Here is a 19,607-nt window from a genome sequence, read left to right as displayed (position 1 = left end):
GTATCCATATCTTCTCTATTTCCTTTTTTAGGTACCGTACTCTCTCTCCATCAATGAGGACTGTTTTGCTGTTAGTAAGTTCCTGAATTTCTTTCTTCATGGTCTTGATTCCCTTTTTTGCATTTGAGAATTTCCTCCTACTCCACTCTTGGAGAGCTTTTGAAACTATTTGTAGACGTCTGGATAGTTCCTCATTTGCTAGTTCAGAGGAATGCCAACTATTTCTAACAATCTGCTCACATTCAGCATCTTCTAGCCAAAACATCTCAAATCTGAATTCTCTTTTCCTTCTCACTGGTTTAGGAAATAAAGACAGCAATAAAGGACTATGATCTGAGCCAACTGCTGGGAGTGCAAATGCTTCAGCGTTGGGGAAGCTAACCCTCCAATCCATGGTACATAACACCCTATCAAGTTTCTCCTTAATGAAAGCCTCTCCTTCCCTGTGATTAGACCATGTGAAAGCACAACCTTTACTCTCCATATCCATCAACGAGCAAGCATGTAGGAAGTCTCGAAAAGCATTGAGTCTATAATGCTCGGCCATGCGTATCCCAACCTTCTCCCAATGATAAAGAATCTCATTGAAGTCTCCAATGCAAGCCCAGGGGAGGTGTTTCATGAGACTAATGCCATGTAATTTGTCCCATAAGAGAACTCTCTCATTAAACTGCGATGGTGCATGAACGAAGGTAAGTCGCATCTTCTGTTTACTCTCCTCGATCACACACTCTACATCTATAAAAAATTCTGAGTGTGACTCCACTTTTAAAGAAACTTGGTCGTTCCAAAAAATAGCCATACCTCCTGCAATACCCACTGGATTTACTATGAAGCAATTCTGAAACTGTAGCTGTCTTTTTATTTGATGAAGCATTTGTTACTGATTTTTAGTTTCCATCAGAAACACCAAACTAGGCCTTTCTTGAGCCACGAGGGCTCTAAGTTCTCGAACTGTCAGTGGTGTGCCCAACCCTTGACAGTTCCAACTTATAAGTTTCACTTGTAACCCGGAGGCTTATTAGGGCTAGCCTCCAAAGCCCATTCACTTGCTTCTGCTACAACATGAATAGGAGTTTCCATCAAATTTGTCTCATCCACGGTATGTTGATTTGCCATCTTGGAATCGTAAGGGCTGTAACGCCGCTGTTTTTTATTGGCCTGAAGCTTTGGTCCCTTACTATTCTTCTTCTGGCTACCCACTACAGACTGTTCCACAACAGAGATTATGGACTTTTGTACCTGCACAGGAGCTGGAAGTAGAAGTGGTGCCAATGCAGATACATGGTCTTGCTGGTTTAGAGAACTACCTTCCCCTATAAATACACCTTTTCCCTTGCTCTGTTTTTGGGTATTATCCTGAGTTTCCAACTTGCTAGTACCCTTGTTAGAAGGCACCAGTAGAGTAGAGCAAACTCGAGTTTCAGGGATAAAATCTTCTGTCATTCTCTCTTCCTCCAATTCCCCGTTAAATATCTTCCAATGTGGACTCCATTCTTTCTCTTCAGCTCTTAGCCAGCTCCCAAAGCGACATTCATCCATCTTTCCCTCATCAAAGGCTACTTCTTGACAAAATTTGGCATAGTGTCCTATCCTTCCACAAGCATAACAGAAGTGGGGAAGCCTCTCATACCTGAAATCTAACCAAATTTCCTATCTCCATTATCAGTAAGAATTCCAGACTTTAGAGGCTTAGATAAGTTCAGAGTTACTCTCGTTTTCCCTGTATTTTGGGAACCAGAACCTTTAGAGAATACTCGAACCTCTGAGACTTGGCCGCTAAATTTTGCTGCTTCATTCACTGCTTCTTCAGATAGCCATTCATATGGGAACCCATGGATTTGTACCCAGAATGAGCAGAAGTTAAACTCATATTCATGTGTTAGCATATTCGGTTCCCAGGGTTTGAGAATTAAAAGATGATTCGCAAAGGACCACGGACCATTATCAAGCACTCTTTTCTTCTCTATTTTGGATTTGAACATTACAGCAAACATACCAGCATCCAGCTCTTGGAAAGTGACAGAATCGGACCTCCATGCCCTTCGTATTGTATTTTGGAAGGCTTGAAAGTTGATGCTCGGATTATTAAAGATTTTCCCAAAAATGGTCAGATTACATTCTTTTAATTTTTTTGGGGAAACTACCCCTTTCATAATAGCAATATCCGAATCTGACCATAATGAACCTAGGCTCTTACAAAGGGCAGCCATTCGAGTTTCTTCATCGTTGATTTTCTCCATTGTTGTTTTATAGGAGCGTCGCACCATGGACAAATTACCACCAGGAGAGAAGCAGCATCAACAGCGAACACACAACAGTCAACCAGTCATCAAAGTGTAAGAACCTTTCCCATATTCTTACACTAATTTCACTCGGGCATATGATCAAACATGTGGCAGGCGTCTTAGTCGATTAGAAGCAATGATGAAGCAAAGATTCGGATCATACCACCACGAAATCATCATGCCTTCCTGTGATTCAGCGAACACCAAGAACAGGAGACCTTGTTTGTGTTGTAGGCAAGTTACAGAGCTATTGCGGAGGGGACCGGTGAGTCATTATGCAAGGCTGAGTTGCGAATTTGCCCAACAGACATGGAGAGAGAACAGTCGCTAGAGGGCCCAAATTTGACCTCCAAAGACTCTTCCTCGCTGGTCATCCATCGGTTAGTGGGCATCAGATCCTTTAGAAGGGAATGTGTGTTTCTGGGTTTCTAGATTTCTTTGTGGGTAATGGGAAGAAGTGGGGGTGTGATGTTAGGGTAAAACAGGTTGGGAAGATTTAGGGTTCTGGGGAGGGGAGGGATTTGGGTTAGTTATCACCAATGGGGTAGGGAAGAACTCTTACCGGAGAAGAGAGAGAAGCCCTAACGAGAGGTTCTCTCTATTTAATGAGTACGTAGCTGGCTCTACTGGGATCTCATTCCTATATTACCATAAACAAATTGATGCAGTGGTTCGACAATGCATTTTCCATGTTTCTTCGATTTTAATTATTTAAAAGCTCCAAATTGTTAGATAGTTGAAGGTGAGCTTTCCAAAAAAAATAATTGAAACATTAAATTTTTCTGCCAATGATTATAGCAAATAATCGTGAGAAGGTGGTTAATTATCAATCTCCGATTACCAGATTACGCAAGTCTTTGGGCAAGCTTGGTGATAACTCCACCGAGACCTTATTGTGTTGATTAGATTGATTACTCACTCCTTAGTTCGTTTCACCAAATCAAGATCGTTCATAAGTGGGAAATTAATACAAATGGTCCATAAACTTTAACCCAATGTGCGATGTGATCCCTGAACTTTAACCTAATATGCAATGTGGTTCTTGAACTTTTACATTGTTCAATATAGTCCATAGATTTTTGGTACATATTCAATTTAGTCCTTGAACTATATAAAAATATTTAATGTTGTCTCTGAATTTGAATTAATAGAATGACAGCATTGAATATTTTTCTATAGTTTAGGGAGTAAATTGAACACGTATCAAAAGTTTAGGAACTACGTTGAACAAATAAAAAGTTTAGGGACTACATTGCATAGTAGAGTAAAATTTAGGGACTGCATTTCACATTGGAGTAAAGTTCAACAACCGTATTAAATAAATTAAAAGTTCAGGAATCACATTGCACATTGGGTCAAAGTTCACAAACCATTTATATCATTATCCTTCCATAATTTGTTAACTAGCACGTTTCACCAAATCAAGAAAGTCTGTAGGGCAATACCTGTCAAAAACCATATTACCTGATCAAATCTTCATATTGTTCCTTCTTCTTCTTCAATTTTCCTCGTTTTGCCCTTTTTTCGTGGAGACAGGTACGTGATGTGGAGGAGGTAATCACGCTGGCGATAAAAAACCAGATAAGAGAAGACAGAAATGTTGCCGGGTACATGCCGCGACAGGCATTAAATTGTGCTTTTGCAGATTGCCTCCTGAGCCTCAGAACATGGAGAAGCAGAGGGAAGAAGCGTAAGATGAAGTAATGGGATGGACATGTGTGGTTCAAATCCGACATGATCTTGTTCGAGATCGGATTCTGCTATCTCAGCTGACGGTGGCAAAGCTGCAGGCGTTTTCGGACCACGTATTGAAAAGGCCGATGCGAGTTTTTAGGGTGGGGCATCGTGCCATACAAACCGAATAATGTTTCGTCGTAACTGGATATAGAGAGAGACAACATACGATGATGTGACCCTACATTGGCGTACCCCATAAAAATCCACTATTCGGGAGAATAGAGAGACAATTCGTCCGTTCACTACGCAGCAAGCACTTCTTGAAGTAGCATAAGCCTTAATGTCTTAAAGTTCCATCGTATCAGTATTTTTTCCGGGCAAAAGCCATAAAAAATTCTAAACAATATCGACTGCGATACATCTATCCTAAATTTTTTTATGTGACACGAAATGTCCAAAACTTGTACCCATATAACATATTTACCTTCCATCAAAGTTATATCAATGAAAACCGATAAAAATCTACATACATAGACGCTGGAAAGCAAATAGTGTTGATATAGCGCCCATGTGACTTAAGTGAAATAAAAACGATATTTTATGAAAAATTATTTGACGGAACTTTGACGGAGGGTAAATGTTTTGCCTTAAGTGAGAATAATGTTGGATATGTGAGACCTCACTATGCTTTTCCTAACTATTTCTCTTTCTTTTCCCTCAACATTCTTAATTAGTGAGTATCGCTCTCATGCAAGAATAGGGGTCACTCAGACGTGTCTCTCAATGCCTAATTATAACGTTTCATGTCATCTTATCTCACTACAAAAAAACATGTAATTTGCGACGAAATTTGCGACGGATTATATTTCCCGTCGCAAATTAGCGACGGTTTATTTCCGTCGCAAAATTTGCAACAGAATTTGCGACGGATGAAAAATCCGTCAGAAATTTGCGACGGAAATAAAAAACCGTCGCTAATTCCGTCGCAAATTTGCGACGGAAAAAAGTTCGTCGCAAATTTCTGACGGAAAAAAAAACCGTCGCAAAATCCGTCGCAAATTTGCAACGGAAAATAAATCGGTCGCAAATTTCCGACAGAAAAAAAAACCGTCGCCAAATCCGTCGCAAATTTGCGACGAAAACGAACGTCCGTCGCAAATTTGTAGTTTATCAGCCCGTGATATTCCAACCCTATCTCTCTCTCTTGCTCTCTCTGGCTTTTCTCCCTCTTTCATATGTCTGAAATCAGCAAAATCCGCGTACGCACATATTAATCTCGGTGAAGCTTTTGTACCGGTAAGTATCATAGCTAGCTTCGTGACTATTCATCGTTGAATTGTAAATTCTTTTATTTTATATATGTTTATGTTTTTTTTTTTTCGTATCTGCATCACCGGTTTAACGACCGGCGACACCTCGCCGGCCTTTGGATGAGGCCGAACGGCCACGCCGTTTTGCGACGGAAATAGTTTCCGTCGCAAATTTGCGACGAATAAATGAAAATTCCGTCGCAAATTTGCGACGGAATCAAGGATCGGTCGCAAATTTGCGAGGGATGAATTCCGTTTCCATCGCACATTAAAAATTATTAAAAAATGATTCTTAAGTGATTATTCTTTTTGGGTATGTGTCTAATTGAAGGTCTCGCAATCCAAGTGGACGTTGCAATTCTCATCAAATTGACCACTTTCTCCTATTAATATTTCAGTCAAATATTTGGGTAAGTCTTCTTTACATGGTAATTTTTTTCTATTTTTTCAATTTCATATTAATTGTTGCGTGAATAACAAAAATTATAATTTCCAAAATTTTATGGTTTTAATTAAGAACAATAGATATGATATTTTAAATATTTTGCCAGAATTTTTTTATTTTAATACAGACACAATGCAAAGAGAAAGGGCTTGGATGTATAATAAGAACTTACCTGGACGTCAATAATTGACAGATGAGTTTCGTACTGGGTTGGAACTATTTTTAAACTTTGCTAGTAGTAAATATGAGTTCACGGATGGAAATAAGTTAAGGTGTCCGTGTAAAAAGTGCGGTAATGGTAAATTTCTTGTGTGTGATCAAGTTAGAGAACACCTTACTAGATTTGGGTTTAGTCCGAACTATTATAATTGGACTTTCCATAGTGAACCATTTATATCTGATGAAGGATATGGAAGAAGTGACCAATTTTCGGTTAGGGAAGAATGTGGCTATTATGAGCAATTGAACCCATACGAGAGGATGGTGATTGATGCAGCTAGTTATAATTTTGTCACAGAATCAAATCATGCAAGTACTAGTTTTACTCCTACACGTGAACAAGTGGGTACTAGTCATGCTTCACAATTGAAAGATATAGGAGTAACGGGTTTTGATGACAATGTCTATAATGAAACTTTTCAATCTAATCAGTTTTGGGATGTGTTGAAAGCAGCAGATGAACCTTTATGGGCAGGTTGTGAGGACCACACTAAGTTATCGGTGACAGCCCGACTATTAAATATCAAGGCAGAGCATAATGTGTCTGCGAATTGCTTCAACTCTTTTGTTGAAGTAATGTGGGAATCATTGCCTCGTGATAACATCATGCCAAGTGATTTTTATGATATGAAAAAGCTAGTGGATAACTTAGGTCTTCCGGTTGTAAGGATTGATGTATGTAGTAGAGGTTGTATGATATATTGGAGAGATGATGAAAATGCGAGAATCTTGCAAATTACGTAGCCAACCTAGGTACAAGATTAACGGGAGGCCGGGTCGTAATCGAAGCGTAGACCATGCAAGCAAATGTTTTATCTGCCCTTAATCCCCAGATTGCAAAGGCTTTATGCGTCTAAAGCCACTGCTGAACACATGACTTGGCATGCAAATCATGAAACAGAAGATGGTCTAATGTGTCATCCTTCAGATGCGGAGGCATGGCAACATTTTGATAGAACATACCCTGAGTTTGTGATGGAGCCTCGGAACATCAGGTTAGGTCTCTGTGCCGATGGATTTGCTCTATTTGGGAAAACAGGACAAAATTATTCATGTTGGCCAGTTATCTTAACGCCGTACAATCTTCCACCTGGTATGTGCATGAAGATACCTTATATGTTTTTGACATTGATCGTGACAAGGCCGCAAAATCCGAAAAAGTTGATAGATGTTTATATGCAACCATTGATTGAGGAGTTACAACGGCTATGGGTTAAAGGTGTCCCTACGTATGACGTTTCTACCGATCAAACATTTGTAATGAAGGCTGCCCTTCTTTGGACGATAAATGACTTTCCAAACTTACGGAATGTTATCGGATGGAGTACATGGATCTTAGGATGTCCGATATGTTTGGAGAGGTCAAAGTCATTTAGATTAAAACATGAAAAGAAGCCCAGCTATTTTGACTGTCACAGATAATTTTTACCGCCAAGTCATCCTTTCAGAAGGAATAAGAAAGAGTTCACCAAGAATAGGACTGAAAGAACGCATCCACCATTGAGGTTGACCGGCGATCAAATTTGGGAGCGTGTGTAGGACTTTCTAACTGTTGTTAAGAACCTGCACGGCACGACTTTTGCGTACGGAAGTACACATAAGTGGACAAAACGCAGTATATTTTGGGATCTACCATATTGGAAGGCCCATCTTATTCATCATAATCTTGACGTCATGCACATAGAAAAAGAATGTTTTCGACAATGTCATAAATACTGTGATGGATGTCGCCGGAAAGACAAAAGACAACTTGAACGCAAGAAAAGATATGAGAGATATTTGCAATCGGCTAATACTAGCTGTGGATACAAGCAACAGGGGACCAAAATCGAAAGCAGTTTATACATTGGATAAGGAGCAAAGGCGAGTTGTTTTCCAATGGTTGAAATCTGTGCGGTTTCCTAATGGATATGCTTCGAACCTCGGGAGATGTGTTGATTTGAATGAATGCAAGTTCACAGGTTTGAAGAGTCATGATTGTCACATCCTGATGGAAAGACTAATTCCAATAGCTTTGAAGGAAGTTCTACCGAACTTTGTATGGGGCGCCATTACAGAGTTAAGCAATTTCCTCCATGATATTTGCTCGACAGTGTTAAAAGCATCGCACATGGAAAAACTAGAGAGAGATATTCCAATTATTCTTTGCAACTTAGAAAGGATATTTCCTCCAGCGTTTTTTGATTCGATGGAGCATCTCTTAGTTCACTTGCCTTATGAGGCCAAAGTTGCAGGTCCCGTTCAATTTCGATGGATGTATCCATTTGAGAGGTAATGTTTTTTTTAAAATACAGTTCAAATTAGTTTATCATATAATATGTTCCGATAAGCTTCTTTCTATTTCAACTAGATTCTTATATCATTTGAAGAAAAAAGTGAAGAATAAGGCACGTGTTGAAGCTTCAATTTGTAATGCATATATTGTGGAAGAAGTGACAACATTTGCATCATACTATTTTGAGGCGCACGTTCAGTGCAAGAGGCGGAGAGCAGGCAGAAATGATGAGGGCCCCATTGATCCCAATTGCACAAGATTCTCTATTTTCAATTATCTGGGTCGACCAAGCGGCGCATGTCGGTTTCGTTACTTATCGGGCGAAGAATTTCATGCAGCCCGTACTTATATTTTACTTGAACGCCTAAGTCGAGCCATACTTCAAGTAAGTGTAAATTTGCAAATATATGTTTTGTGTGTCAAATATTTGCTAATATTTATATGGTTTTTAATATTAGGATTTTCCAAACTTCAATGTTTGGACTACAACCAAATGAGTTTGACCGTTTGTGCGATGAACAATTTGCAGCATGGTTCAAGACATATGTAAGTTGCCTATGGACCAAAACCAAGTTATTAAAATTATATACATCATTTAGTATAATATATATTATTGACTTTGCATGTGTAACCTTAGGTTCACAGTAATTATGATGCAATTGGAGGGCAAGGATTGCTATATCATCTGTCATGGGGTCCACAGTTAAGAGTTCGAAGTTGGCCAGCATATTTGATAAATGGATATAATTTTCATACTCAAGAATATGGAATGGGAAAATCCACAATGAATAGTGGTGTGTCTGTTCGGTCATCTAATGGTGGCAGTTCAGAAGATGATTTTTATGGCTTGTTGGATGAAATCATAGAGATAGAGTACCCTGGACCATTAATGATGCGGGTTGTGTTATTTAAGTGCACGTGGTTCGACCCCGTCAAAGGAATGAAGGTGCATACGAAGTTCAATTTGGTTGAAATAAATGACAAGAAAAGGTATATGAAGTATGAACCATTTGTCTTGGCACAACAAGCAATTCAAGTATGTTATGCATCATATCCTAGTTTGAAACATGACAAAGCTGATTGGTGGACTGTATGTAAAATCAAAGCACGGAGGAAAATCGAGGAACATTGGAAGGATAGAGCCTACCAGCAAGAGGAAGTGTGTAACGCGGTTGAAATTGAGGAATATAATATACCAACTTTACGAGATCCGTGTGGAGCAATGATAGATGTGGATCCAACTGAAATTTGCGAATTAAATGTACAAGAATGTTCAGAATCTGATTTTCAGACAGATGACGAAGACGAGGACGAAGACGAAGATGAAGATTAAAATTTTTGTCACAAAACACTACAGATGTGTAATTATTAATGCTACAAGTGCTATTTTGGTTGTTATCATTATTGTTCTTGTTATTATTGTTATTGTGCTTTTTTATTATTGTTATTGTCGATTATTCTTTTTATTTTAATTGATCGTCCGAAATTTTGTCCCTAAATGCCGACAAGTCAAATATTATTAACGTGCCCTAACATTTCCGATATTCTAATTTCCATTGCAAAATTTGAGATGCCAAAATTTTGGATTGAAAAAAAGACGTAGCAAATTTAGGACCCAATAAATGAGATGCTAAATTTTTGATCGAAAAAAAGACGTCACAAATTTACAACGATGATGTAGTATGTCCATATTTGCGACGGACCAGTATAGTCCGTCGCAAATTTGCGACGGATTTTTATTTCCGTCGCAAATTTGCAACGGATTTTTTTTTAAGGCGCAAATTTGCGACGGATTTTTATTTCCGTCGGAAATTTTTTGTCGGTCGAAAATTTCCGACGGACATAGAAAGTCCGTCGCAGATTTGCGACGGAAAGTGGAGTCCGTCGCAAATTTGCGCCGGACCAGTATAGTCCGTCGCAAATTGGCGACGGACTCAACCTGTTCGTCGCAAATTTGCGACGGACTATAGTGGTCCGTCGCAAATTTTGCGAGGCAATTTTTACCGTTCGAAATTTGCGACGGATTTTTATTTCCGTCGCAAATTTGCCACGGATTTTTTTTTACGTCGCAAATTTGCGACGGATTTTTATTTCCGTCAGAAATTTTTTGTCGGACGAAAATTTGCGACGGACATAATTTAATCCGTCGCAAATTTGCAACGGAAAGTGGAGTTCCGTCGCAAATTTGCGACGAACTCAACCTGTCCGTCGCAAACTTGCGACGGACTATACTGGTCCGTCGTAAATTTTGCGAGGGAATTTTTACCGCTCGAAATTTGCGACGGATAATTTAATCCGTCGCAAATTTGCGACGGATTTTTATTTCCGTCGCAAATTTGCAACGGATTTTTTTTTACGTCGCAAATTTGCGACGGATTTTTATTTCCGTCGGAAATTTTTTGTCGGTCGAAAATTTGCGACGGACATAGAAAGTCTGTCGCAAATTTGCGACATTATTACCCCCTCCTCCTCCTCCCCCCCTTCCCCTACGCCGCCCAAGCCCGATCTGCGCAGCTCCACCGCCGCCGTCGCCGTCGCAGCCGTCGCCATCGCCGCCCAGCCTCGCAGCCGGCCCGCAGCTCCCTCGCCCGTCGCGGTCGCCCCGCAGTCCCCCGCCCGTCGGCGATCGCGGGCGCCCGCCCCCGCACCGGCCACCTCCCCGCCCGTCGCCCGCCCCTCGCCGGTCGCGCCCTCGCCGTCGCGGCCTGTCGCCACCCAGCCCTCGCGATCAGCCCCGTAGCTCCCCCGCCCGTCGCCAGGTCGCCCCACGAGCCCCTCGCCGTCGCCGGTCGCGGGCCAGGCCGCCCCATGCCCCCCGTAGCCCGGTCGCCCGCGGTCGCGCCACACAGCCCTCGCCCGCCTCGCCGCCCTGGTCTCGTCCCGAGCGGCGGCCCGAAGCCTCGCCGCCGACCCGGGCCAGCACCGACGCCGTCACCGCCCGGCCTCGCCGCCCGCTAGGAGCCGCCCACGCCGTCGGCCCACGCGCCGCCAATTCTGCCGCCCACCATCAGCCGTTCGAGGCTCTCCCCGGAGCAGCCCCCCGCCCGTTGCCGCCCTCGCCGGAGCACAGCCACCGTCGCCGCCGGCCGGCCCGCCGCCAAACGCCGTCGTCCACTGTCGCCACCGCGGCCCAGCCTGGGCCACCCGTCTCTCAGCCGGGCGCCGGCCGACGCTGTCGCCACCACCCGACGCCGTCGCCGCCGATCCGCCGCCGCCCGGACGCCGCCGCAGCTGCCGCCGCCCGGGCGCCATGCCGCCCTGCCGCTGCGCCGCCACCGCCCGACGCCGCCGCGTCGCCGACGCCATAGCCGCCGACCGACACCGTCGCCGCCGAGCTCCGCCGTCGTTCGCCCGGTTGTGGCCGAGCACCTGGCCGACTAGTCACCATTTGGGCCCACGCCCGCGCCGGGACCGCCACTGTTCGATCGGCCAGTTTTTGTTGTCCTTGAACCAAGTAAGCAACTCCCTAAACCCTAGTTAGTATAATTAGGTAATTAGTCGGACTTGTTTAGGGATTATTTAGGATCACTTTTCGTTAATTAAGTTACGGGTCGATTTCAGGATTGCATGTGGCTTTGATCGATGGTCGATTGTTTAATTTGTCTATTATGTGGATGATTAAGCGTTAAATGACGATAGGGTGATTGATTAAGCGTTTTCACAGAAAATGCTTGAAAATTGAACAATTCTATAAAAAATCATGAAAAATTACGAAAAATTAAAAAAATGGTATATGTTGGCAACAAATATGAAATTTGACCGTAAAAGTTTTTTAAAATTTTTAAAAAACTAAAATTTCATAATATCACAAAATGGCAAAAATTAATAGTGACCACCCATTTTGAGTGAAATTTAGATTTTTTAACGTTCCGGGACAAAAAATATTAAAATATTAAAAATTTTCATAACCATATAAAATGGCTTAAAATAAATGTGGTAACCCATTGTGAGGGAAATTTTTATTTTTTTTGGGTGAAAAAAAAATTAAAAAAATATAAAATTTCAAAACTGCATAGAATTGCCTAGAAAACATGTGGCCATTAACTTGCAGTGAAATTTTAATTTTTTTATGTGGCCAAAAAAAAATTAGAATTTAAAAATTTTCAAAACTTCACGGAATGGCTTATAATACCTGTGGCCACCCACTTTTAGTTATATTTAATTTTTTTAACGTGCCCTAAAAATTATTAAAATAAAGAAGGACAAAAATTTTGGAAACTTTACCTAATAGCTTAGACTACCCGTGGCCACCCAAATTTAGTATGAAAAATTATTTTTATTTCACGGAAAAAAATTTATATTAAAAAATAATAATTCAAAAATTCTAAAAATTTTTAAATTTCAAAAATTTACAGAATGTCTTAGAATATCGGTGGCCACCAACTTTTAGTGAAATTTTTTTTTTAGGTCCCAAAAAAAATTTAACAATAACAACAATTTTTCTCTTACAAAACTTTACAGAATGACTTAGAATAGACGACCTAGTAGCGACGGAAAACAATGTTTTCCGTCGCAAATTCGATTTGCGACGGATTTTTCCAAATTTTCCGTCGCAAATTTCGTGGCTAATCCGGTGTTTTTTTGTAGTGTCTTACCCCTCGGCCTGTACAAGTTTGGCCTTGTGCAAAATTTACTCCATCCAAAAATAAAATATTAGCTAAGCTTTGGCAGATGATCGTCTGAGCCTGTCATTCAAAAGATGGAGTTAAAAAAGGTAGCACTTGTCATTCGAAAGACGTGCAGCAAAAGTCCAATACATTCATCTAGGTGATTATTAAGAGAGAGCTCAAATTTGAGCCCATCAAAATATGCAACTACTATGACCAAAAATATATATAATTAAATTTATCTTTTCTAAAAAACTTAGGTCAATAAGTTATTGGCAAATTATTAATCGTTTCGCATTACACCACAACCCTGATATGCGTCATCTTTCGCCTAATACCCTGATACGTTCTTAAGAAATATTCCCCGCATGAGTCACCCTCGTTAGGCCCGCTCTCCCTCCTAATTAGGATATACTTCCGCCCCGACATATGAACTGAAGAATCTCCACCCTGGTCCGACCAAGTTTGATACCCTTCAAACTCCACCTCAATCGTCTTAGCCTATACCAAGCTTGGCGTCAGGGAGCACCATTTGCCACCTCAATTAGGGAGTCACATTAGACTCTCCTCCCTTTAACATATTCACCATACATTAATACATATTGGGAGTGCGCCACCAATTAACTATCGACTTTGATAACACTTGTTAAGTTGACACAACAGAAGCCCAATATGTCACTCTAGGAAATCATCAAAAGGAAGCCTAAGTACGAACCCATCGATATGTCCAATTGGACTCACTTTTTGACAAAAATTAAAATCAATGAGTTATGACTTAATTAAGATATATTAACTATTCCACATTATATCGCATCACTGTTGTAGGACTCATTTTTCCTAGCACCCTCACATGTGTACCCGATAGATACTAGACTCCATATTAGTTTCAACTAGTTACCGCTGGGTAGGGTAATATAGTAGCAACCCATGCCTAGGGTGATGAGTGGGCAGCTTCGACTTCTGCTGGTTGACCAATATATAGATAAATAAAGTTATGCATGTTAGTATCAAGTTTAAACGGATTTGATCACACAAAAACAAGTACGCGGTGTGTGCATCGTCCCTCTTAACCCATTTATGACACATTATAGAAATATTAATATAGATATGTTAACATGTTATATATCGTGTCAACACGACATGTTTAGATATATTTAAACATGTTTACAATTAGGTTTGCACACATTTAAACATCTTTCTGCACGTTTCTATATGAGAGTTCATCTCTTCAACGTGTTTGTCATGTCGGGCCTTATAACTCGTTCAATAAATATATCATAGATGCATTTCAAAGTTGTGACACTATTAACTAGAGTGTCTTATTCGGATTAGACATCAATTTGACGTGATACAATTATTACGTGAAACGAGTATAACACGAAAGTACTAATTGTCATCACATTCGTCTACTTTAGCCATTCCATTAGCTTTATTAGATTTAGCGAATGAAAAATATTTCATTACATTCTTTTATTAAATGTCACGCAGTATTTAAAAGGTTATAAAAAGGCAACATGGCATTTTCCATCAATTTAAAACTAACGAGTTAAATAAAAAATTCTAGTAAATTGAAATTGCAAGCTTTAGGATTTAAAAGTATGAGACAAAAATTTAAAAATTCAAATGCACTAACATGACAAGTTTTAGAACTTATCCGTAATTGTCCATTTTTTTATTTGATAATCCAAGCGCACGGTTGTGGAGGTGTGGCTACCTAGAGGCTCATGAAATATCCTATAAATCTTATGAACCAAACAAATTGCAAACCTTTAACCTGTGTAGATGATCCTAACACAGAGTAATTTGCACCCAATTTGAGGATTTCATTTTTCTCTTTTTTATCAATTATTCGTGAGAGAATCAGAATCCAACCAATTAAATGAAAACAAAACTGACTTCAGGAGTTTGCACTGTAAAGTACTCTTTGCTGGTCCGTGATGCCATGTTGAGCTTTATTATGTAATGGAATTTTTCTGGTTTATTGGGGTTGTTCAAATACTTCAGAAAGGAAATGCAAATTGAGACAGAACGAATATCTCTGGAGTCGTAAAATAAAGGGAAAGGTAGTATTTAAGATTGAAGTTTGACAGCATCGCGTCAATAAATCACATAAAATAACCATTATGTCGTACTTGCTCATGTCCAATTGAAGGGTCACAATGGTTCCCAACATATCTCTCTTGCGCCCACAAATATAAATACCCCATCACTTCACCCTCCATCACAACACCCAACTTGAAGCAAGTGCTCCAGTCTCTCTCTCTCTCTCTCTCTCTCTCTCTCTCTATCAGCTCTAACACAATCCTAGAAATGGCCCTCAGGAAGCAGAACAAACTACCACAAGCGGCAGTCATCAAGCAAATCCTCAAGAGGTGCTCGAGCTTAGGCAAGAAATTGCACGGCTATGACATCGAGGACAGCCTCCCGTTTGATGTGCCGAAGGGCTATTTCGCCGTTTACGTTGGGGAAAGCAGGAGCAGATACATCGTCCCATTGTCTTTCCTATCTCATCCCGATTTTCAGCGCCTGCTCCAACGAGCCGAAGAGGAGTTTGGGTTTGACCATGACATGGGCATCACGCTTCCGTAGGAAGCCGTTTTTCAGTCTCTCACCTCCATGATTAGATGAGTCGGAGATAGAGGAGATGGTGTGTTAGGATGGTGGGGTTTTGCATAGAGAGAAGATGTTCAAGATGAAGCTTGCAAGAGATTGAAGCTTCTCTTTTTTTTCAATACTTCTCTCTATGGTTAATCCTAATTTTTGGAGCCATTGGGTTCTATTGAGTCTAAGACTCTCTAACTTTAGGTACCAGAGATATATTTTCTGGGCTTCATTTGTATAAAGTTGGTGGTTTTCCCTCATCAAGGTGGGTTTTGCACTTGCAGCCTTTGATTGAGAGGAGAAGATGAGGACCAAATGTAAGCTTTGGGTGATTAAGTTGGATTAATAAAAGATGACTCTCTCTCTCTCTCTCTCTCTGACATCTTGAAATTTTTCATAATTAATTAGTGACATTATGTGAATTGAAATTAGTGATGGACAAGGTTTGATTATACACTTGTCGAAATACTTTGGAATTTCGGTAAATACACACTTGGCATATTTTGACCCGAAAATTTTGGAATTACATTGGACAATTGTGGAGACTAATGTATGGCCATATATGTGTATAATACATAAGATTGGTGATCATTTGAGGTAATTAGGGACAATGGCCACCAATGTATGTCCTATGTGGATATTTTGTGCATTTAAATTAGATATTTTAGGACACAATTTGTGCCCTATTGAGACCCCATGGTGCCGGCCACAAACCCCCAAATATACATGTTGACACCTAAATTTTGGCGACGCAGTTAATTGTTCATTGCATAAAAATTAAGGATCGATCTCGGCCCTTAGACAAAAAATTATTAGTTAAATTACATATAGATTAGGAGCATTTGCATCAGTAATTAGGCTCATATAGTTGCATTTGCATTGGACCGGCGGGATATGGACTTAAGTGAATGGTTTTGAGCTTAATTGATTGGACTCAGCCCAAAAGATTATATGTTTGTCCAAGCCCATTGAATACATATATGGCCAAAATTTGCATTATAGAGCAAGTTGGAATAATTGAATTATCAAATTATTAAATAATATACTTGGAAGATAATTCATATTATTCTGTGAATATTCAGCTAGAAGAAATAATCAGAAAATTGCCTAAGTTGAGTATCAGAATTAAGAAATAATATATCTTGGCTCTTGTAAGATAACCCTAGCTAACTCTTATAAATAGATGTGTTAGGGTTCACAATTGAGGAGGCAAGACAATTCTTATACACGACCAAAAATTGTGAGTGAGAGCATAGAGAGGGAGCCACAGAATTGACATATACGGCCACCATTGAGAGAGAAAAAAATGGTGAGTAGTGAAGGGAGACAATTGAATACATGGCCATGATTCTGGGGAAAGCCGAGAGAAAAGAGAAGGCGTGAAAATGAGAAAAGGAGTCTCTCGGCCAAACCTTGGCCGAGATCCCCACACGGCCAGACCTGTGGCCGTGTCGCTCGACTCAACGCCATACTACCCTCCTCTGTGGCGTCCAGCCTCTCGGCTGCTCCACGCTTGCTGCTTCGCTACCGCGACACCTGCTATTTCCACTGCGAGCCAAAGGCCCCCATGACGAGCTGCTCCAGTATCGAGTCCCCTGCTGCCCTTCTATCGTCCATCCACTATACCAACGAGCTCCAGCCCACGACGATTCTTCCAGCGAGCCAACGCACAAAGGCGAGGCCTCGGTATCGCACCTGCGGTTTTCCCGGATCCATCCACTGCTCGCTAGTGTCTTCGCTCGTTCTCTGCCTTTTATTCACATCATATTGACTCAGCCAATCTTCCATCCGTCGTTTGCGAGGAGTCAAGCAGTGGCCAATAGAGCAATAATTAAATAAAGAAGTGCTTCAGTGGAGAAAGAAGCAAAAGAATTCATCCTTTTCTCTCCTTGTCAGGGACGATTTTTGTTTGCAGGTTCACAAGAGGACAAAACCGAGTGCAATTGGTGGAGAGTGAGTTCGCTGCTGAAGGAGACAACATCATGCTCTCGGGATCCCGCGTTCTCCGCAAACAAATAACATAAAGGAAGGATAAACGTGTGGAGTCAAGCTTCGTCCCCGCGCTCTCGCCACGGGTTCTCCTCACTCTACTGTGCTTGCCGCCTCTTGCTAATCACGCGAGTCACCACGAGCTCCCCACGGCCAGCTTCATCCGCGCCGCCATCTTCCGGTCCAAACTTGGAAAGCAAATATTCGAATTAGGTAAAAAGCTCATCTAATTTAACTTTCGAGTATATTGCTTCCTTATTTGAAATATTGCAATCTTATGCGAATCTTTGAGTAATATTATCATATTCAATAAGTTCCCGAATAGCCTTTAAACTAGGAATTATTTACTAATTTCGTAATGTGCTATGGTCAACAGTCTAATTTCATGCCCGAAATATGACTCGCGATCGCACGAAAAATCGTTAATCCGATCTTCCGCCCGAGATATGATTCGCAATTGTACGAAAGATTGGCCAATCTGATCCTCATGCCCAAGATATGATTCGTCAATCTATTATTTCTAAATTTAAAACGGATATGGATAATATTTCTTGTGATTTGGTGTCGTTGGATTGCTATTTCTTTCTATCTTTGTTTGATTTGAATTGATATTGTTTTTTCTAAAAAAATCCAAAAAGATTAGATACTATTGAAGTAGATGATTTTAAAGATAGATTGCATGTTTAAATTATAGAATTTAATTAATTTCGAATTTCATAGAAAATTACAAAAAAAATACTACGTGCATGTCATATTAGAATAGTTGCATACTAATTAATTCTCGTCATTAGAAACTGTGACATTTCGAAATTTCGCTCATTTGGGATTTATGAAATGAATTATTTTATTAATGTACTTGTAGCTAGTTCTCACCCGGAACTGATCATTCCTGAGATACTAACCATTAGGGAAAGGCTAACTGGGGACTTAAAATTCGTGCGACAAAGTAAGAATTTGATCGTGAATTGACTTTCGACCATAAAATCGCCAAGGTGACATTTTGAGCCATAGTAGGCCGATCCAAGGATAACTAAGGGTCAGTTCGCCACTGTCATAGTAGTGGATCGCGGGTGATTCCGCCGGACCACGAAATGAATTGACGAACGATCCCGAACTTATTCCGAACGATCGTACTCATTGGACCTAGTGATCGATCCTCGCGATTTAAATGACAACCGAAGTCATTACGGTCTGAATAAATTGTACGTGACTCGATTTAGTATCAGTCACGGGTCGTATAGGCGAATTTCCCCAAAAGCCACCCGTTAGTCTGAGAAACGCTCGAGTTACGTTATGAATATATAATTGGAATATTGAGTAGAGACCAAACCGAGCGTCAGAAAATTCGGAAAATCACGGCAGGGCCTTTGGACGACGTTGTAATTGGAACGTACAACTCTGGATTTCTTCGGATTTTTCAGAAAAGTTCGATTTCGGCGAGAAACGGAGAAAGTGACCATTTTACCCTTGGAATTTATTAAAGGGTTAGTTTTAAAGGGCAAGGGCATTTTGGTAATTTTGCCCTAAAAGTTGGAAAAGACAATTTTGCCCTTGGACTTTTTTGAGAAATTACAAGATTGCCCTTGGATATTTTTGGCAAGATTCGATCTGGGCCGTCGGTTTCAAGATTAGATCGAATCTGGACCGTTGGATCAAAAATGTGAAAGAAGGGTATTTTGGTCATTTGCCAAATTTGGTCAAAATTGGCACTATTTAAGTCTAGTCTCTCTCTCTCTTCTCTCTCCCATTCGGTCCCCCTCACCCACCGAAGGTCCCCCCTCAACCGTGAGCCCCCTTCCCCCGCCGAACGCCGCCCCGTGCTCGCCCGTCGCCGCCGTCCGTACGCTCGCCGAACCGCCGCCATGCCGTGCCGTTCTCGCCGCCGCACCACCGCCAGCCCCACGCTGTCCCTCTCCTTCTCTCTCTCTCCCCGTGTAGCCGTGGGTCTCGGCCAAGGCAAGCCGCGCCCCCGCCGTCGCCGTTCCCGATTAAGTGCCGCCGCTTTCCGTTCTAGCCGCGTGAGTCTAGAACTAGGTAAGTCCTTCTAAACCCAATTTAGGACTTCGGGTATCGACAGATGATTTTTGGGGAGAAATCAGGTTTAATATTATGTGGAATTTGCTTGATTTATGAACAAAACCCATGGGCGGGCCTTAGAATGGAATTTGGGAAATTTTGGCGGGTGATTGAAGGTCG

General features: G+C 41.1%; 1 protein-coding gene across 1 annotated transcript; it reads left to right on the top strand.

Moving 5' to 3' along the window:
- Positions 1-15,131: 15,131 nt before the first annotated feature.
- Positions 15,132-15,410, top strand: LOC115689999 (auxin-responsive protein SAUR50-like). Its single transcript, XM_030616219.2, has one exon. The coding sequence runs from the start codon at positions 15,132-15,134 to the stop codon at positions 15,408-15,410; it is 279 nt and encodes a 92-aa protein (XP_030472079.1).
- The last annotated feature ends 4,197 nt before the right edge of the window (positions 15,411-19,607 follow it).

The sequence above is a fragment of the Syzygium oleosum genome, unplaced genomic scaffold (assembly GCF_021117445.2).
Source record: "Syzygium oleosum isolate NSW1041296 unplaced genomic scaffold, Sole_v2.1 Sole_v2.02, whole genome shotgun sequence".
Lineage (NCBI taxonomy): Eukaryota > Viridiplantae > Streptophyta > Magnoliopsida > Myrtales > Myrtaceae > Syzygium > Syzygium oleosum.
The sequence above is the reverse complement of the archived record's forward strand: the minus strand, read 5'-3'. Positions and strand labels throughout refer to the sequence as shown.